Below are 14,266 nucleotides of genomic sequence, written 5' to 3'. Positions count from 1 at the left end.
ATACAAAATTATGTTCTATTCATCATGAATTCTATTCTTATCATTCAACTTCTTTATGCCTGTATCTATGATATACATCTTAATTAAAAAAAAATTGTCATATCTCCCACTGTTGTGTAGCCAAAAAGGACCTTGAATTCAATATGCATTTACCCGCAAATGGAGTTGGTCGTATCCTACTTGACCCATCTTCTACACTAGAGTGGCAACTAAGATACATACTAACACACATGTATATAAATAGGTGAGAGGGGGAGGGGAGGGGTGATGAGTCTCTTCTTTTGATATTGATATTATTTTAATAATTAAAGAAGAAAAAAGAAAAATAGAATCAGGTAACATTCGTTTTTTTTTTTTTTTTTTTTGTAACCTTCTATGATATATAAGCTTGTTTAAATAATGATTATACGTTTAAAAAAAAAAAACGTACGACAGGCAGACAAACTTTAATATATCATTTTTTAATTATTCTTTTTTTTTTTTTTTTTTTTTTTTTTTTTGAAGAGAAAAAGAGTGATCTAGCTTAATTGTAGTTTACCTTGGTAATTTATTATTATTACAATTTGATTGTTGTGAGATATTCATTCGTGTTTTTTTTTTAAAAAAAAAGGTATAGAAAGTATGAAAATTTACTACTATAGTTTCCGTTACAGGAGTGTGAATGACGGGTTTAAAAGTACCAAGTCTGCAGAAATGGGCATGTTATCTCCCTTGTTCATTATGCTTTTACTTTTAGGATGAAATAAGCACTTCCTTATTGAAATATCTATTATTCAAATCATGACTTGAAAGTCCTTTTTTTCTTAGATAGAGAATTAGAACATGACAATGATAAGGATTTACTTTTTTTTTGAAAAAAGAAAGTCTTTGTGTTCAACCATCTGACTACGTTTAGTAGATTTGTTTGTTTTTAATTACAGATCAAAATACATATGTATCTGAGCAAGGTGAAGAAGGATAATTGTTGTGTTCTTTATTATTATTATTAACTGCTTGTGAATGGAAGTACTATAATTTTAAGGTCTTTTAATTTTAAAGAAGTCATTTTCATTTATAATCTTTCATGGTCCTTGTGACTCAAGTTGTGCAAATCGTCTCTTGTTGGTCCGCCAGGTACGTTTAGCTCAATCTATATTCTTTGTAACAATGAATTACTACGGATATATCTAAAACAAGTCGAGCATCAAAATGCATATTTTCGGTATTAAATTATATGAACTATGTATTTATATAAAAGTCCTCTTTCTTCATTGTATTTAGTTACAATTTCTTAGTCCAAAAAAAAAAAAAGAAAAAAAAAAGTTTATGTCATTCTTTTTTTATTAGTTATTTTTTTTTTTTTTTTATATTTAAATTAATATAAAATCCCGTAGTGGTTATAACATTCATCTTTAGACTGTTAATTAATTTTTTTTTAAAAAAAAAAAAAAAAAAAAAAAAAATAGTACTCGCAAGTAAATACCTTCAAAACCGCGATTTACTCTTTAGAAATATGTAATTTAATCATTTTTCTTTTGTAGTCCAAATCAGACTAGTTGATTATTTTAAATCCCGTAATTCAAAGTGTATTACGACAAGGAAAAGAGTTTTTTTTTTTTTTTTATCTACAAGATACTTTTTTTTTTTAGCAAATTGTACTCATATCTTTAATTAAGTATGCAGTGTAACATCAGCCAAAAAAAAAAAAAAAAAGATTGATTCTTCAAAATGAAATGTCTGTGCACCCATACAAAGTGTATTTACTAGCTTTTACCAATGTCTGTAATGATTGCTTGATATGTATATGATTGTCTTTAAGAGGGGAAAAAAAATATACAATATGTATAAAATCAAACTGTTATGACTTGTAGACCATTATTATCAAAGACAGTAGTATTGATAGCAGGAAAAAAAAAAGTTATGAATTCATTCAATATCTTTGTTGGGCAAAGTAAAGAAGACAAGTTAAATGCTTAATTACTGACTTTTTCTTCTTTCATGAAAACCCATACATCTTTATTAGTAGTTCAATTTTGATTGATGGTATATATAATGTCCTTTTTTTTTTAGTGGTAAAAGGATATCATTCTATGTACGCATCTTGTTATTTAATAATAATAATAATAAAATGATTTATTGTAACAAACTTTTTATATATATTTGTATATAAAAGTTTAAAAGTATTAATAATGAATTGCGTTACCATAATAATCTAGTCATGATTTTTCCACCAATGTCTAATACGCTATTACTTAGATGTAAAGCATATCTAATGTAATTATATAAAGATTTACTCATTCGTTTTTGTCCTTCATTTTGTTTATCATGATTCGTGGTATTATTGAAGAAAGTACGATCATGATTCTTAGTGGAATTATTATTATTATTATTATTATTATTATTATTGTTACTACTATTTGAAGTAGCATCAGTAGTGTTAGGATGGTTCTTAGCGTTCGTTTTGAAAGTAGAATCATTATTCATGGTAGCAGTGTTGGTATCATTATTCGAAGATGCCTTTGAAGATCCTTCTCTCATTTTTACTTCTTCATTGATCATCATAGGTAATCGTACTATAATCTTTAAAATAGCCAAGGCTATCTTCATACGTTTCCATAAACTAAAATAAGAGAGAGATCGAAATTCCAGTTGTAATTCATATAACTTTAATAATTCAAATCGAATTAATTTGAAATAATAGTGTGTAGCTACAAAAAGAAAAAGTAGTGAGCTTAATATATAAATCTATTTGTGTGTGTATACAGCTATCTTTAAAATATGTGCATAATAAATGCATACATTGAAGAAATTCACGTAATCTTTCAAATCCACGTTCCATTTGATTAATATATTCTTCTGAAATATGTATACCAGAGAATGTGCCATTTATGGTACCTATAATAATTATCAAGACATTATATGTGTGTGTGCTAGAAAGGATAATAAAATAAAATACGAACGTATAAATGCTTTTATAGTTTCAAATTCGCCATTTAATAATTCAGCATAGACCTGTGTTTTATATATACATATTATATATCAATACATTCCTTGTTATGTGCGTGTATTTACAGGAAATAAATACCTGTTGCAATAAAAGTTGAAATGTAGCATGAGCATCAGTCTTTTGATTCTTCACTGTAGTATAAGAAAACTTCTTTGGTGATATATCATATCGCATTCTAGCTCTTGAATCACTAAGTGTTTCATAAGCAATAGCTAACACTATATAAATATACATATATTTTTTTTTTAGTATACATTCTTCATTATTTTATGTACTATTTTACTTTGAAAACTTTCAGTTGCTTTAGGATAAGCAGGTACAAATTTATCAGGATGACAGATTCTACATTTCTATCAAATAATAATAATTATTTATTTATATATATATATATATACATTATAGAATAGAATCATTTACCTTAATATAGGCCTTTCTAATCTCTTTAGAAGATGCATATTTTCGAACTCCTAGTACTTGATAATAATTCGTTGCAGATAATACTTCATCTACAATCCAATACTTATCTTCTTGAGCATTTTTCTTATTAAAAAGCATTTTTCTTGTATAACGTAAAATAAATAAAATAAAATAAAATAAAATAAAAAAAAAGGACAAAAAATGTAGAAAAAAGTAAAATAAATACAAAAAAATAAAAAAAAATAAAAAAAAAAAAAAAATAAATAAAATAAAAGGGGAAAAAGGACGTTGGGAGGAAGGAAGAAAAATAAGGGCAAGCCATATATCGATTTACATGTGAATTCCATTCCAATAAATGTGTGCAAATTTATAAATAATACATATTTCGTTATAATTTATACAAATAGAGAAGCTTTTATTATAATTTATATATTAAGTTTTTTTTTCCCGTTTTTTTTTTGTTTTGTTTTCCTTCTTTTTCTTTTTCTTTACTTTTTATTTAGATCTTTTGCATAGCAGCAATATCAACAGATTGAACGTAATCTTCCAAATCTTGAATGGCATCAGTCAAGTCATCCATCATAACCTTATCATCTTCAACAACACAGTTGATTTGAAGCTTCTTGATACCATAACCAATGGCAACAAGTTGGTGACCACCCCAAAGGAGACCATCCATGTTGATAGCCTTGACAGCAGCAGTCAATTCATCCATGTTGGTTTCATCATCCCAAGGCTTAACTTCGAGGGTGACGGTGGTCTTAGCAATAGGCTTAGGCTTAGCGGCCTTCTTGGCATTGTATTCAGCAAGACGTTGGGCCTTGAGCTTTTCAGCTTCTTCATCAACTTCTTCATCATCAGAACCAAAGAGGTCAATGTCTTCCTCTTCTTCAGCGGCAGCAGCAGCAGCAGGAGCAGCAGCAGCAGCGGCATCCCTATTTATTTTAAATTAGATGAATTAATATACAAATATATATATTGAATCATTAACATGCGGTACATAAGGAATACTCACTTGGTGTTCAAACCCTTAACAGCAGCAATGTGAGCATACCATCTAGCCAAGTGAGGGTAGGTCTTAGCACAAGGACCTTCGGGCAAGGCATTGAAGACAGCGACATCAGCATCGGAAGCTTCAACACTAGATAATAAATTATTTAAAATTAAATCTTCATTAATAATGATCTTTTTATTTTTTGTCTTTTTTTTTTTTTTTTTTTGTTTACCCCTTAACGTAAGAAACGTTTTCAAAGTAGTTATCAAGGATCTTAAAGGCCAAAGGAGCTTCGAGAGTGAAAGACATTTTTTTTTTTACTGATAAATATTAAAAGGGAAGAAAAAAAAAAACAAAAACAAAAAAATCTGCAGATTGCCCTAAAAAAAAAAAACTTTTCTGTCACTTTGAAATTTCCACTTAAAATTGATTGGCTAAGCCACTTTTAGATGATTACCACAGTGGATAAGTAGCAGTAAGACGCGTTACGCGTGGTATTATAAACAATTATTTCTTTTAATTAAATATTAAAAAAAAGACGTGTCTTGTATAATAGGCTAAAAAAAAAAAGAAGACATTAATGTAGTTTATTAAGAATATAAACACCCAATAAGTGATATATAAAAGAACTTTTGAAGAGGAGGGGAAGAGAGTGTTTGATTATTGGAAAAAGAGAATATTAAATGATAAAATAAAATAAATTTATTCATATAAATACTTTTAACAAAAAAAAAAAAAAAATACATGTAAGGTGATACCTTCTCTTAAAATTATTATTATGTACAATAGTTCTATAATTTATTTATTTATTTTTATTTAACTGTAATTAACATAAGAATGATTTATAAACAACGTTGTCTGTTTCTTCTTTATATTGATATCCAAGCTTGGTTAAATATTCATTAAATTGGTCTGTATCTTCAGGAGGAACTTGAATACCTACAAAAACTTTACCCATATCTAAAATAAATAAATAAATGAATAAAAAAAAAATATCAATAGATTGGCCTATGATGATTATAATAATGAATGTTACTTACCATCACCATGATTACGATAATGAAATAATGACACGTTCCAAGAAGAATTCATTTCAACCAAGAACTTTGTCAAAGCACCAGGTCGTTCTGGAAATATAAATCTAAACACACGTTCATTCATCGGTCGACTTCCACCCACCATATAGCGTGCATGACATTTTGCCAACTCGTTATCACTTACATCAACACCTTCCATGCCTTCCTTACGCCATCCTTCTATCACCTCTCTCACTTCTCTTTCTCGATTCGTGACCTTGAAAGAGATATAGATGTGGGCTTTATCAGGGTCATTATATCGATAAGAAAATTCAGTGACAGCCCGTGGATTCACTTGATCGATCATACGGATAAAACTGCCTGGTCTTTCAGGAATAACAACCGTACAAAACGCCTCTGTTTGTTCACCTAGTTCAGCTCTTTCAGCAATGAATCGAAGACGGTCAAAGTTGACATTAGCACCTGAAACGATAGCCACATGAACATCTTTTTTAGTTTTAGGATTAAGTTGAATATATTTCTTGATAGCTGCTAAAGAAAGTGCACCTGTAGGTTCACATACTGAGCGAGTATCTTTTTTAAACAAAAAAAAAAAAGATAGATGTAATATACTTTAGAGAACTGTGTATCTTCAAAGCCTATACATATACATATATATATATATATTTGTACCTTCAAATATATCTTTGATAGCTGCACATACTTCATCATTATCAACAAGAATGACTTCATCAATCAAATCTTTGGCAAGTCTCCAATTTTCTTCACCCACCATACGTACGGCTGCACCATCTGCAAATAACCCTACCTCATTTAGAAGAACTCGATGATTTACATCCAAACTTTCCTTCATAGCACAAGCATCTGATGTTTCAACACCTATGATTTTAATATGAGGAGCAATACGTTTGACATAAGAGCCAATACCAGCGATTAATCCTCCACCACCGATAGGTATAAAGATGCTAGAGATCTCATTCACATTATATTGTCGAAGGATTTCCATACCAATCGTACCTTGACCAGCAATAACATAAGGATCATCAAAGGGTGGAATATCTTTAAGTCCTTCTTCAAGAGTTAATCGTGCACATTCCTTTTTCGCTTCATCAAAATCATTACCAAACAAGACAACTTCGGCTCCTAATCGTTGAACATTACGCCACTATATACATATATAAAAAGTGAATATGTGTGTGATTTTAAAGTGACTATTTACAATTAATATAGATGTTACCTTAATGGCAGGAGTAGGAACAGGCATAACAATTTTAGCTTTAATACCTAACTTTTGAGCAGAGATAGCTACACCTTGTGCATGATTACCTAATTTACGCGTAAAAAAAAAGGGGTGGTGGTGGTGGTGGTGGTGGTGGTGGAGGAAAAAGGAGGGTAAGAAATGGTAAGACTCATTTTTTTTTCTTTCGTATATTTATATATATATATATATATATATATATGCATATTTCAAAAATAACATACCAGCCGAACAAGCAATAACACCTCTCTTTTTCTCTTCTTCTGTTAGATGAGCTAATCTATTATAAGCACCACGAATCTTGAATGAAAAGACTGGATGAAGATCTTCTCGTTTTAAAAAGATTTTGCTATCAAGCTTTGAGTTCAAGTTAACAGCTTCTTGAAGTGGAGTCTCTTTAATAATATCATAAACTCTAGCAGTTAAAACCATACGAAGGTAATCAGGTTGTTCATTATTATCTTCTGTTTTCTCTTTCATGATTGTATATCTGTATGTATATCTATATGTATGTATGTATGTATGTATGTATGTATGTATGTATGTATGCGTGTGTGTGTGTGTGTGTGTGTGTGTGTGTGTGTGTATGTGTATGTGTCTAAAGAAGAAAGTATATAGATGTTCTTTCTTTTTTTTTAAAAAAAAAGGGGGGGAGAGGGATTAGAGTATTTGGATTAAAGGAATCAATTATTTATACAAAGTCGGAACTTTAAATTGCATAACCATTGATTGACATGTTTGTATACCAATACTAAATGACTCAGGAAAATTTAATTATTTTTATTGGATAATATCAAAAAAGGTTGTTGTATTGTAATAAGTCATTACAGAAAAACAAAAAAAAAAAAAGGCAACAAGTTTAAGATCTGAGTCAAGATGATATACATGTATATGTATTTTTTACAAGAGTCGCCGTCTGTGTATCAATAGTATGAGATGATTCTCAATATTGTAAGCCTTAATTTTTTTTTTAAAAAAAAAAGAAGAAAATGGTGAATATATTATGCACATAATAGCGATTTTATTTATTATGAATGGAGATTATTATAATCAATAACCTTATCTAAATCTCCACTAATAAAGATGAAGATAAAAAAATAAATAAATAAATAAATAAAAAAGGATGCGGCTATATGCAATGCTTTGTTATTCTGTATGTCGGTCTTGTATATATTATTATTATACTTGCTGCCAATCTTGTGAACTTTCTAGAAAAATCTTCGTTTGATCCACTTGTAGGATTCTGCAATACCAATATAAAGGATGACAGATGCAACGGTCATACCCCATTCCCAAGTAATAGGCTTATGTCTAAAGACCTTTGTATTAAGGAAAGGTACATAAAGGACAACGATCAATAAGATGAAACCAAATAGGGTAGACCAATAAAGATAAATATTTTTGGGTCCCTTGAGAGCAGACCATGTCCAAGTAGGGTTACGAAGATCACGACATGTAAAACCATGTAACAAGACAATCACTGTTAAAGTTGCAAAGAGTGCACCACGTGCACGGAAGACTTCATCACAGGTATCATTGTATTCACCATTGCAGTCTACACCAAGGTTACCCGTACCATAGGCATACAGGACAATGATAAAATTACACAAGCAAATGATACCAATGGAGAAACCATAAAAGATAATATCCGCAAGGTTTGAACGACTAAATAATCCTTCCTTCTTTGATCGAGGAGGCTGAAGCATTTGATCATTATGAATAGGTTCAAGGCCTAGACTCATGGCAGGTGGAGAGCTAGTCAAGATATTATTGAATAAAATTTGGATCGGTGTCATCGGGAAGACCGAGCTGCCTGAACTATCGATAAAGGCCAAACCAATCAATAACGGCGTTAATTCAGCCACATTTCCAGAGACCATATGGACTACAAAACGAGCAATGTTTCCAAAAACACGACGACCTTCTTCAATTGCCTTTACAATGGTAGCAAAATTATCATCAACAAGAACAATATCAGCAGCTTGCTTTGCTACATCTGAACCATTTTCACCCATAGCAATACCAATATCAGCTTCCTTGAGGGAGGGACTATCGTTGACGCCATCACCTGTCATGCCAGCAATACGCTTGCGACGATGGAGGGCTTCAATCATTTTCACTTTTGTATCAGGACTACAACGGGCAATAACGAGGGGGAGTTCAGGTAGGGCATCAATTTCTTCTTCTGTTAATTTATCAAATCGTTGAGCGGTCATAACGAGATTAGTAGTAGTGCCTTTACTACCCTCATAAGAATGATGATTCATCTCTTTAGAAGATTGATTTTGATCATCTTCTGCCTTGAGTCCATAGTCAGCAGGAATGATACTAACTTCACGAGCAATAGCAGTAGCAGTAGCAATATGATCACCCGTCAACATATGAACAGTGATACCAGCTTTATGACATTGTTCAACGGCCATTTTAGATTCAAGTCGTGGAGGGTCATAGATACCAACCAGTCCCAAGAATATCATCTCCTGTTCGACTTGTTCACGTACAAAGGTATCTGATGAAATATTAGATCCATCCTCATGTTTCATGCGACGCATAGCTAATGATAACACACGAAGACCACCACGAGCGAGTGAATCGACTTTGGGGAGTACAATTTCCTCAATTTCCTTAGGCGACATCGAGTGCACATCATTCGTATCTGACATTTGCATACCGACACAACAACTCAGGACACGTTCAGTGGCCCCCTTTAGGAAGGCAATTGTTGCACCATTAGGTGATTGACAAAGGACGGTCATACGTTTAATAGAGGAATCAAACGGATATTCAGCAATTAAATTCCATCTAGTAGGATTATCTTTGTTAATTAACGAAGGTTTACCATTTTGTAGTTTATGAGCAAAGACCTGAAGGGCAACCTCAGTGGGATCACCAATACCGGACCAATCGCCAGTAGCCTTATCTTTACGTACTTCACTCATGTTACAAAGAGCAGCTGCATTGACCATCATTTGAAATCCATGATCCATCTTCTCCTTTGTCATAATCGTGGCATTATCTGATTCCGATTTGACTTCACCTTCAGGAGCGAAACCGATACCACTGACAGAATAAAACCCTGTATCTGGTCTCCAAAGTCGTGTCATGACCATTTTCGATTGAGTTAGCGTACCTGTCTTGTCAGAACAAACATTTGTAACGGCACCCAGGAGTTCTAAAGCAGCTAAGCGACGAACGAGGGCCTTACTTTTAGCCATGCCATATACCCCAAACGCCTGAGTTAATGTGACAACAGCCACTAGCCCCTCAGGGATCACAGAGATGGAGGTAGAGATAGCATACAAGACAACTTCATTTGTGATATGAAACTTTGCAGCGGCAAAGACAATAATAAGTGAGATAATAGCCACAGCTAACAAAACTAAAGCCATACGATCTAAAGATTTTTGAAGGGGCGTCTTGGAGTTATCACCCGAATCCAAGAGACGTTTAGCAATTTTACCAATTTCAGTTTGCATGCCCACAGCAGTAACAATGGCTTTACCACGACCTTTTGTAAGAACGGTACTTGAATAAGACATGTTAACACGGTCACCCAATGGTACATCATCACCTTGAATGACATCAGGTATTTTATTGACAGGTATGCTTTCACCCGTTAGCAGAGCTTCATCCACATCCATATTAAAAGATCTAAATACTATATGTAAGATATACTTTGCATATATATATATATATGTATGTATGTATGTATGTATATGTATAGTTAACTTACTCAATAATTCTACAGTCAGCGCCTACAACATCTCCAGTTTTTAGAATAATGATGTCACCCGGTAATAATTCACGAGTAGGAACTGTCTTTTGATGCCCACCACGAATAACTTGACTTGTAGGAGAAGCCATTTGACGAAGAGAATCCATTGTCTTTTCAGCCTTAAATTCTTGAATAAATCCAACTGCTGCATTAAGGAACATGATGACACAAATGACACCACCTTCAATATAATCTTTAAATACAAAAGAAACAATCTAAAAAATATATATATAAATATATAACTATCTATTCATATATTCATTCATCCATTCATATCCTTACCATTGCAATCAAAAGAATTAGAACCATAATATTCAAGAATTGTTTAAGCAAAAGCCTCAAGGGACTTACACCACCTTCACCTTCCATTTCATTAAAACCATATTCAGAACGTCTTTCATCAACCATAGATTCAGATAAACCATCTTCTAGATCAGACCTCAATAACTGAGTTACAGTATCAAGATCCATTGTATGATATGGAGGACCCTCTACTCTTTCTGATTCATCTATACTCTTTCTTCTTCTCTTTATCAAATTCATTTTGTGCATCAACACACTACGAACTGACTTGGTATCAAAATCCGTTGAGCTTTGGCCTGTTGATTGCCTTGTTAACGGTTTCTGTGAATATTTTTCATTATATTGCACTTGGTATTCTTTCATTTCTCTATTTTTCTCTTCATCAAATTTGATGGTGGTTTGTGGAGGTTGTTGTTGTGCTACATCATGGTGACTATATTCACCATTTTGTTCTGTTTCAAATGATAAATCATTATTACTATTCATATTGTGATTTACTACATTATTATTAATCATCATACAAATATAAAAATAAATAAATAATTAAATATAAATATATATGTGTAGAAAAAAAAAACTTGATATTATATTCTAATGTGAAGAAGAAGAAAAAAAAAAAGAAGATAAAATTATTTTGCTAAATCTTTTTTATAAACATATGTGTGTGTGTGCTTTTTTTTTTTCTGATTTCGATGATGTATATACAATTTCAAATTACAGAATTTTTGACAGAAACTTGAGAAAGCATAAATTTCTAATTTGAAACGAATCACGTGCTTGATTAAAGCAATAAACCTAATTGGACATAAAATTGCTTTTGTCCTAACACACATTTACACTAAAGAACTTAATTGCTTCTGAAAATTCTATTATGATCTAATCGGAAAAAAGGGAAGGATTACCAAGTAAAGATAAAAGATACCATATGGCATATTTTTTTTTCTTTTTCTATAAAAGTAAAACTGTTAAAGAAAATAACGGAGAAACTACTTGAGTTCTAAGATTTAAAATGATCATGTGAAAGAAAGAGTCGATAACAATAATAAGCCCCCTCCTTTCCTCCCTCTCTTCTTTATAGACTCATTCATTACATAATAATTATATGTATTAGTCAGAAGCTATTTAGCTCTAGTTACTAGTTTAATCTAGTAACTGATAATAGACTTTAATTTTAATTTTAAATCTTTATGTAATAAAATAGCTTACATTCTGTAATTGTTATTTCAAAACAAGTATTAGGTTGTTCATATCATCTAAGAAGCATGAGGACATGTATCACCATAAAGCTTAGCTTCATCTTTTTCTTCTTCCTCTTTCTTTTGACAGAAATTTGATTGACCCTGTTCAAAGTGATACACAACTGCTCTATTGTATGTCCTATATGAAAAACGTGACTTGTGATTTAACCTAATAATTTGGAAAAAAAAAAAATAACAAAAAAAAAAAAAAAAAAAAAAAAAAAAAAAAAATTGCAAAGCAAAAAAGGGAGAAGAAAAAAAAAATTTGGTTTGTTTTATATATACATTTCAAAACACATTTTTAGAAATGTATAAGCCAACAGGTATAAAACAAAAAAAAAAAAAAAAAGGAAATGAAGAATAGAAAGGGGACTCTAATATAAATATATATTATTTATAGGGTCTAATGTCACTCCACTTGGCACTAAAAGACGTTTTAATGAACCACATAGTCAAGATAAACAAACAAAGGATGAGCCTGTTTCTTCACCTGGTATGTAAAATACCCATGACACACACAATTACATGTCATTTTTAATAAATAATATTTAATTTAATAGTTTCATCACCAGTAGGTACACCACCTTCAAATGGTTCCACAACCAAGAGAAAACGTAAGAGTCGTTGGGGTGATGAACAACAAAAAGTCATCATTCCTGGATTGCCTACAACTATTTCTAAAGCAAATAGAGATATGTCTGACAAGTATTTATGTAGGTTCTTAACTATTATTTATCTATTCATTCATGTATTAAATTATCTTCTTTTTTTTTTTGAAAGTACAAATTAGACTTGAAGAGATAAATAGAAAGTTACGTACTAATGATTTTCTTCCACATGAACGTGCAAGGTAAATTCATTATATACATTTATATAAGCCTTATTATTAAAGTAATATTGATTTTGTTTAGATCACCCTCTCCTGAACCTATTTATAATGCTGATGGTAAACGTGTGAATACAAGAGAAGCAAGATACAAAAAGAAATTAGAAGATGAACGTCATAAGTTGATTGAGACTGCCATCAGAACAATTCCAAACTTTAGACCTCCTATTGACTATAAACGACCCACAAAAACACAAGAAAAAGTCTATATTCCCGCAAAGGAATTCCCTGAAATTAACTTCATTGGTCAATTAATTGGCCCTCGTGGAAATACATTAAAGAGTATGGAAGCTGAATCTGGTGCTAAAATCAGTATTCGTGGTCGTGGCTCAGTTAAGGAGGGCAAAACAAGAACAGATGCCGCTGCTAATGCAGGCCAAGAAGAGGATTTGCATTGTTTGGTAACAGCTGATAGTGAAGAAAAAGTGAGAAAGGCAGTCAAGTTGATTGAAAAAGTAATTGAAACATCTGCTTCAGTTCCTGAAGGACAAAATGAACTTAAAAGAAACCAATTGCGTGAACTGGCTGCATTGAATGGTACACTACGTGATGACGAGAATCAAACTTGTTTGAATTGCGGTGCTTCAGGACATCGTAGATTTGAGTGTCCTGAAAGACAAAATATTACATCTATATTAAATTGTCACATTTGTGGTGGTATGGGACATATTGCTCGTGATTGTACTCAACGAAATAATCCTGAGTTGGTAAATCAAGCTCGTGAACGTGATTCACAATTAGATAGTGAGTATATGAATTTGATGGCAGAGTTAGGTGAAACGGTGCCTAGTAGTGATAAACCAGGACAAACTACTGCACCATGGCAACAAGGACGACCTGCTGGAACAGCACCACCATGGCAACAAATGAAAACAGGAGCCACTAGTACTGCACCACCTCCCTGGGCTAATAGTTATGGTCCACCACCAGCTAGTAATAACGCACCTTGGCAAGCAAGTGGATATTCAAATTATTATAATCCTTATGGAAGTTATAATGGTTATTATGATCAGACTCAGCCTCCAGCAGGAAATACTGCTGCTGCTGCTGCTGCTGCTGCTACTACTACTGCTGCTCCTTGGCAACAACAACAACAGCAACCAGATCAAGGAACAGAACCATGGGTAAAGTATTAACATCATTTTGTAAACAATCTTTTTTTTTTCTAATCATTTTATTATTGTTATTTAGGGCGCAACTCTTCCACCGCCACCACCACCACCACCACCACCATCTTCTGATGCAAACTATCCTCCACCTCCACCTCCACCTTCAGATTCATCTCTTCCCCCACCTCCTCCCTCAAATTCTGCTTAATTATATGTATATACATGCAAATGTATAAATATATAAAGAAAACCAAAAACAAATT

The 14,266-nt window shown here is 32.0% G+C and overlaps 5 protein-coding genes across 5 annotated transcripts; 1 reads left to right on the top strand and 4 right to left on the bottom strand.

Moving 5' to 3' along the window:
* Nucleotides 1-2,085: 2,085 nt before the first annotated feature.
* On the bottom strand, nt 2,086-3,618 carry BX663DRAFT_206796 (uncharacterized protein). The gene is made up of 6 exons (XM_051521764.1): nt 3,404-3,618; nt 3,270-3,336; nt 3,065-3,204; nt 2,940-2,991; nt 2,779-2,874; nt 2,086-2,687 (listed from the first exon to the last, which is right to left on the bottom strand). Exons 1-6 carry the CDS (start codon nt 3,539-3,541, stop codon nt 2,179-2,181), a joined length of 1,002 nt encoding a protein of 333 aa, XP_051379434.1. The 5' UTR covers nt 3,542-3,618; the 3' UTR covers nt 2,086-2,178.
* Nucleotides 3,619-3,816: 198 nt separating this feature from the next.
* Nucleotides 3,817-4,757, bottom strand: BX663DRAFT_520957 (uncharacterized protein). Its single transcript, XM_051529173.1, has 3 exons — nt 4,630-4,757; nt 4,419-4,544; nt 3,817-4,338 (listed from the first exon to the last, which is right to left on the bottom strand). The coding sequence occupies exons 1-3, from the start codon at nt 4,704-4,706 to the stop codon at nt 3,903-3,905; spliced, it is 639 nt and encodes a 212-aa protein (XP_051379433.1). The 5' UTR covers nt 4,707-4,757; the 3' UTR covers nt 3,817-3,902.
* Nucleotides 4,758-5,168: 411 nt separating this feature from the next.
* Nucleotides 5,169-7,317, bottom strand: BX663DRAFT_520954 (threonine ammonia-lyase, biosynthetic). The gene is made up of 4 exons (XM_051529172.1): nt 6,917-7,317; nt 6,672-6,760; nt 6,107-6,599; nt 5,169-6,007 (listed from the first exon to the last, which is right to left on the bottom strand). Exons 1-4 carry the CDS (start codon nt 7,170-7,172, stop codon nt 5,430-5,432), a joined length of 1,416 nt encoding a protein of 471 aa, XP_051379432.1. The 5' UTR covers nt 7,173-7,317; the 3' UTR covers nt 5,169-5,429.
* Nucleotides 7,318-7,810: 493 nt separating this feature from the next.
* Nucleotides 7,811-11,386, bottom strand: BX663DRAFT_520952 (potassium/sodium efflux P-type ATPase). The gene is made up of 3 exons (XM_051529171.1): nt 10,750-11,386; nt 10,426-10,682; nt 7,811-10,343 (listed from the first exon to the last, which is right to left on the bottom strand). The coding sequence occupies exons 1-3, from the start codon at nt 11,287-11,289 to the stop codon at nt 7,901-7,903; spliced, it is 3,240 nt and encodes a 1,079-aa protein (XP_051379431.1). The 5' UTR covers nt 11,290-11,386; the 3' UTR covers nt 7,811-7,900.
* A 1,229-nt stretch (nt 11,387-12,615) lies between these two features.
* BX663DRAFT_403982 (uncharacterized protein) lies at nt 12,616-13,760 on the top strand (the record flags this gene model as incomplete). The annotated part of the gene is made up of 3 exons (XM_051522239.1): nt 12,616-12,721; nt 12,789-12,858; nt 12,920-13,760. Coding segments are annotated over 3 exons (1,017 nt in total), but the record flags the coding sequence as incomplete, so codon positions are not given.
* Nucleotides 13,761-14,266: the final 506 nt, after the last annotated feature.

Source organism: Cokeromyces recurvatus (assembly GCF_025118155.1).
Source record: "Cokeromyces recurvatus strain NRRL 2243 chromosome Unknown BX663scaffold_30, whole genome shotgun sequence".
NCBI classification, from domain to species: domain Eukaryota; kingdom Fungi; phylum Mucoromycota; class Mucoromycetes; order Mucorales; family Mucoraceae; genus Cokeromyces; species Cokeromyces recurvatus.
Note: the sequence above shows the minus strand (reverse complement) of the source record. Positions and strands in the feature narration are given on the sequence as shown.

What these genes read in the sequence shown, in the direction of transcription:
- BX663DRAFT_206796 (XM_051521764.1), bottom strand. Translation starts at nt 3,541, where the DNA reads ATGCTTTTTAATAAGAAAAATGCTCAAGAAGATAAGTATTGGATTGTA. An exon ending in AGCAACTGAAAGTTTTCAAA is followed by an intron (nt 3,205 to 3,269) that starts GTAAAATAGTAC and finishes ATATTTATATAG; the next exon opens with TGTTAGCTATTGCTTATGAA. An exon ending in ATTACGTGAATTTCTTCAAT is followed by an intron (nt 2,688 to 2,778) that starts GTATGCATTTAT and finishes TTCTTTTTGTAG; the next exon opens with CTACACACTATTATTTCAAA.
- BX663DRAFT_520957 (XM_051529173.1), bottom strand. Translation starts at nt 4,706, where the DNA reads ATGTCTTTCACTCTCGAAGCTCCTTTGGCCTTTAAGATCCTTGATAAC. An exon ending in AACGTTTCTTACGTTAAGGG is followed by an intron (nt 4,545 to 4,629) that starts GTAAACAAAAAA and finishes TTTATTATCTAG; the next exon opens with TGTTGAAGCTTCCGATGCTG. An exon ending in GTTAAGGGTTTGAACACCAA is followed by an intron (nt 4,339 to 4,418) that starts GTGAGTATTCCT and finishes TAAAATAAATAG; the next exon opens with GGATGCCGCTGCTGCTGCTG.
- BX663DRAFT_520954 (XM_051529172.1), bottom strand. Translation starts at nt 7,172, where the DNA reads ATGAAAGAGAAAACAGAAGATAATAATGAACAACCTGATTACCTTCGT. An exon ending in TGTTATTGCTTGTTCGGCTG is followed by an intron (nt 6,761 to 6,916) that starts GTATGTTATTTT and finishes CGCGTAAATTAG; the next exon opens with GTAATCATGCACAAGGTGTA. An exon ending in TTCCTACTCCTGCCATTAAG is followed by an intron (nt 6,600 to 6,671) that starts GTAACATCTATA and finishes ATATGTATATAG; the next exon opens with TGGCGTAATGTTCAACGATT.
- BX663DRAFT_520952 (XM_051529171.1), bottom strand. Translation starts at nt 11,289, where the DNA reads ATGATGATTAATAATAATGTAGTAAATCACAATATGAATAGTAATAAT. An exon ending in TAATTCTTTTGATTGCAATG is followed by an intron (nt 10,683 to 10,749) that starts GTAAGGATATGA and finishes TATATTTTTTAG; the next exon opens with ATTGTTTCTTTTGTATTTAA. An exon ending in GCTGACTGTAGAATTATTGA is followed by an intron (nt 10,344 to 10,425) that starts GTAAGTTAACTA and finishes TATAGTATTTAG; the next exon opens with ATCTTTTAATATGGATGTGG.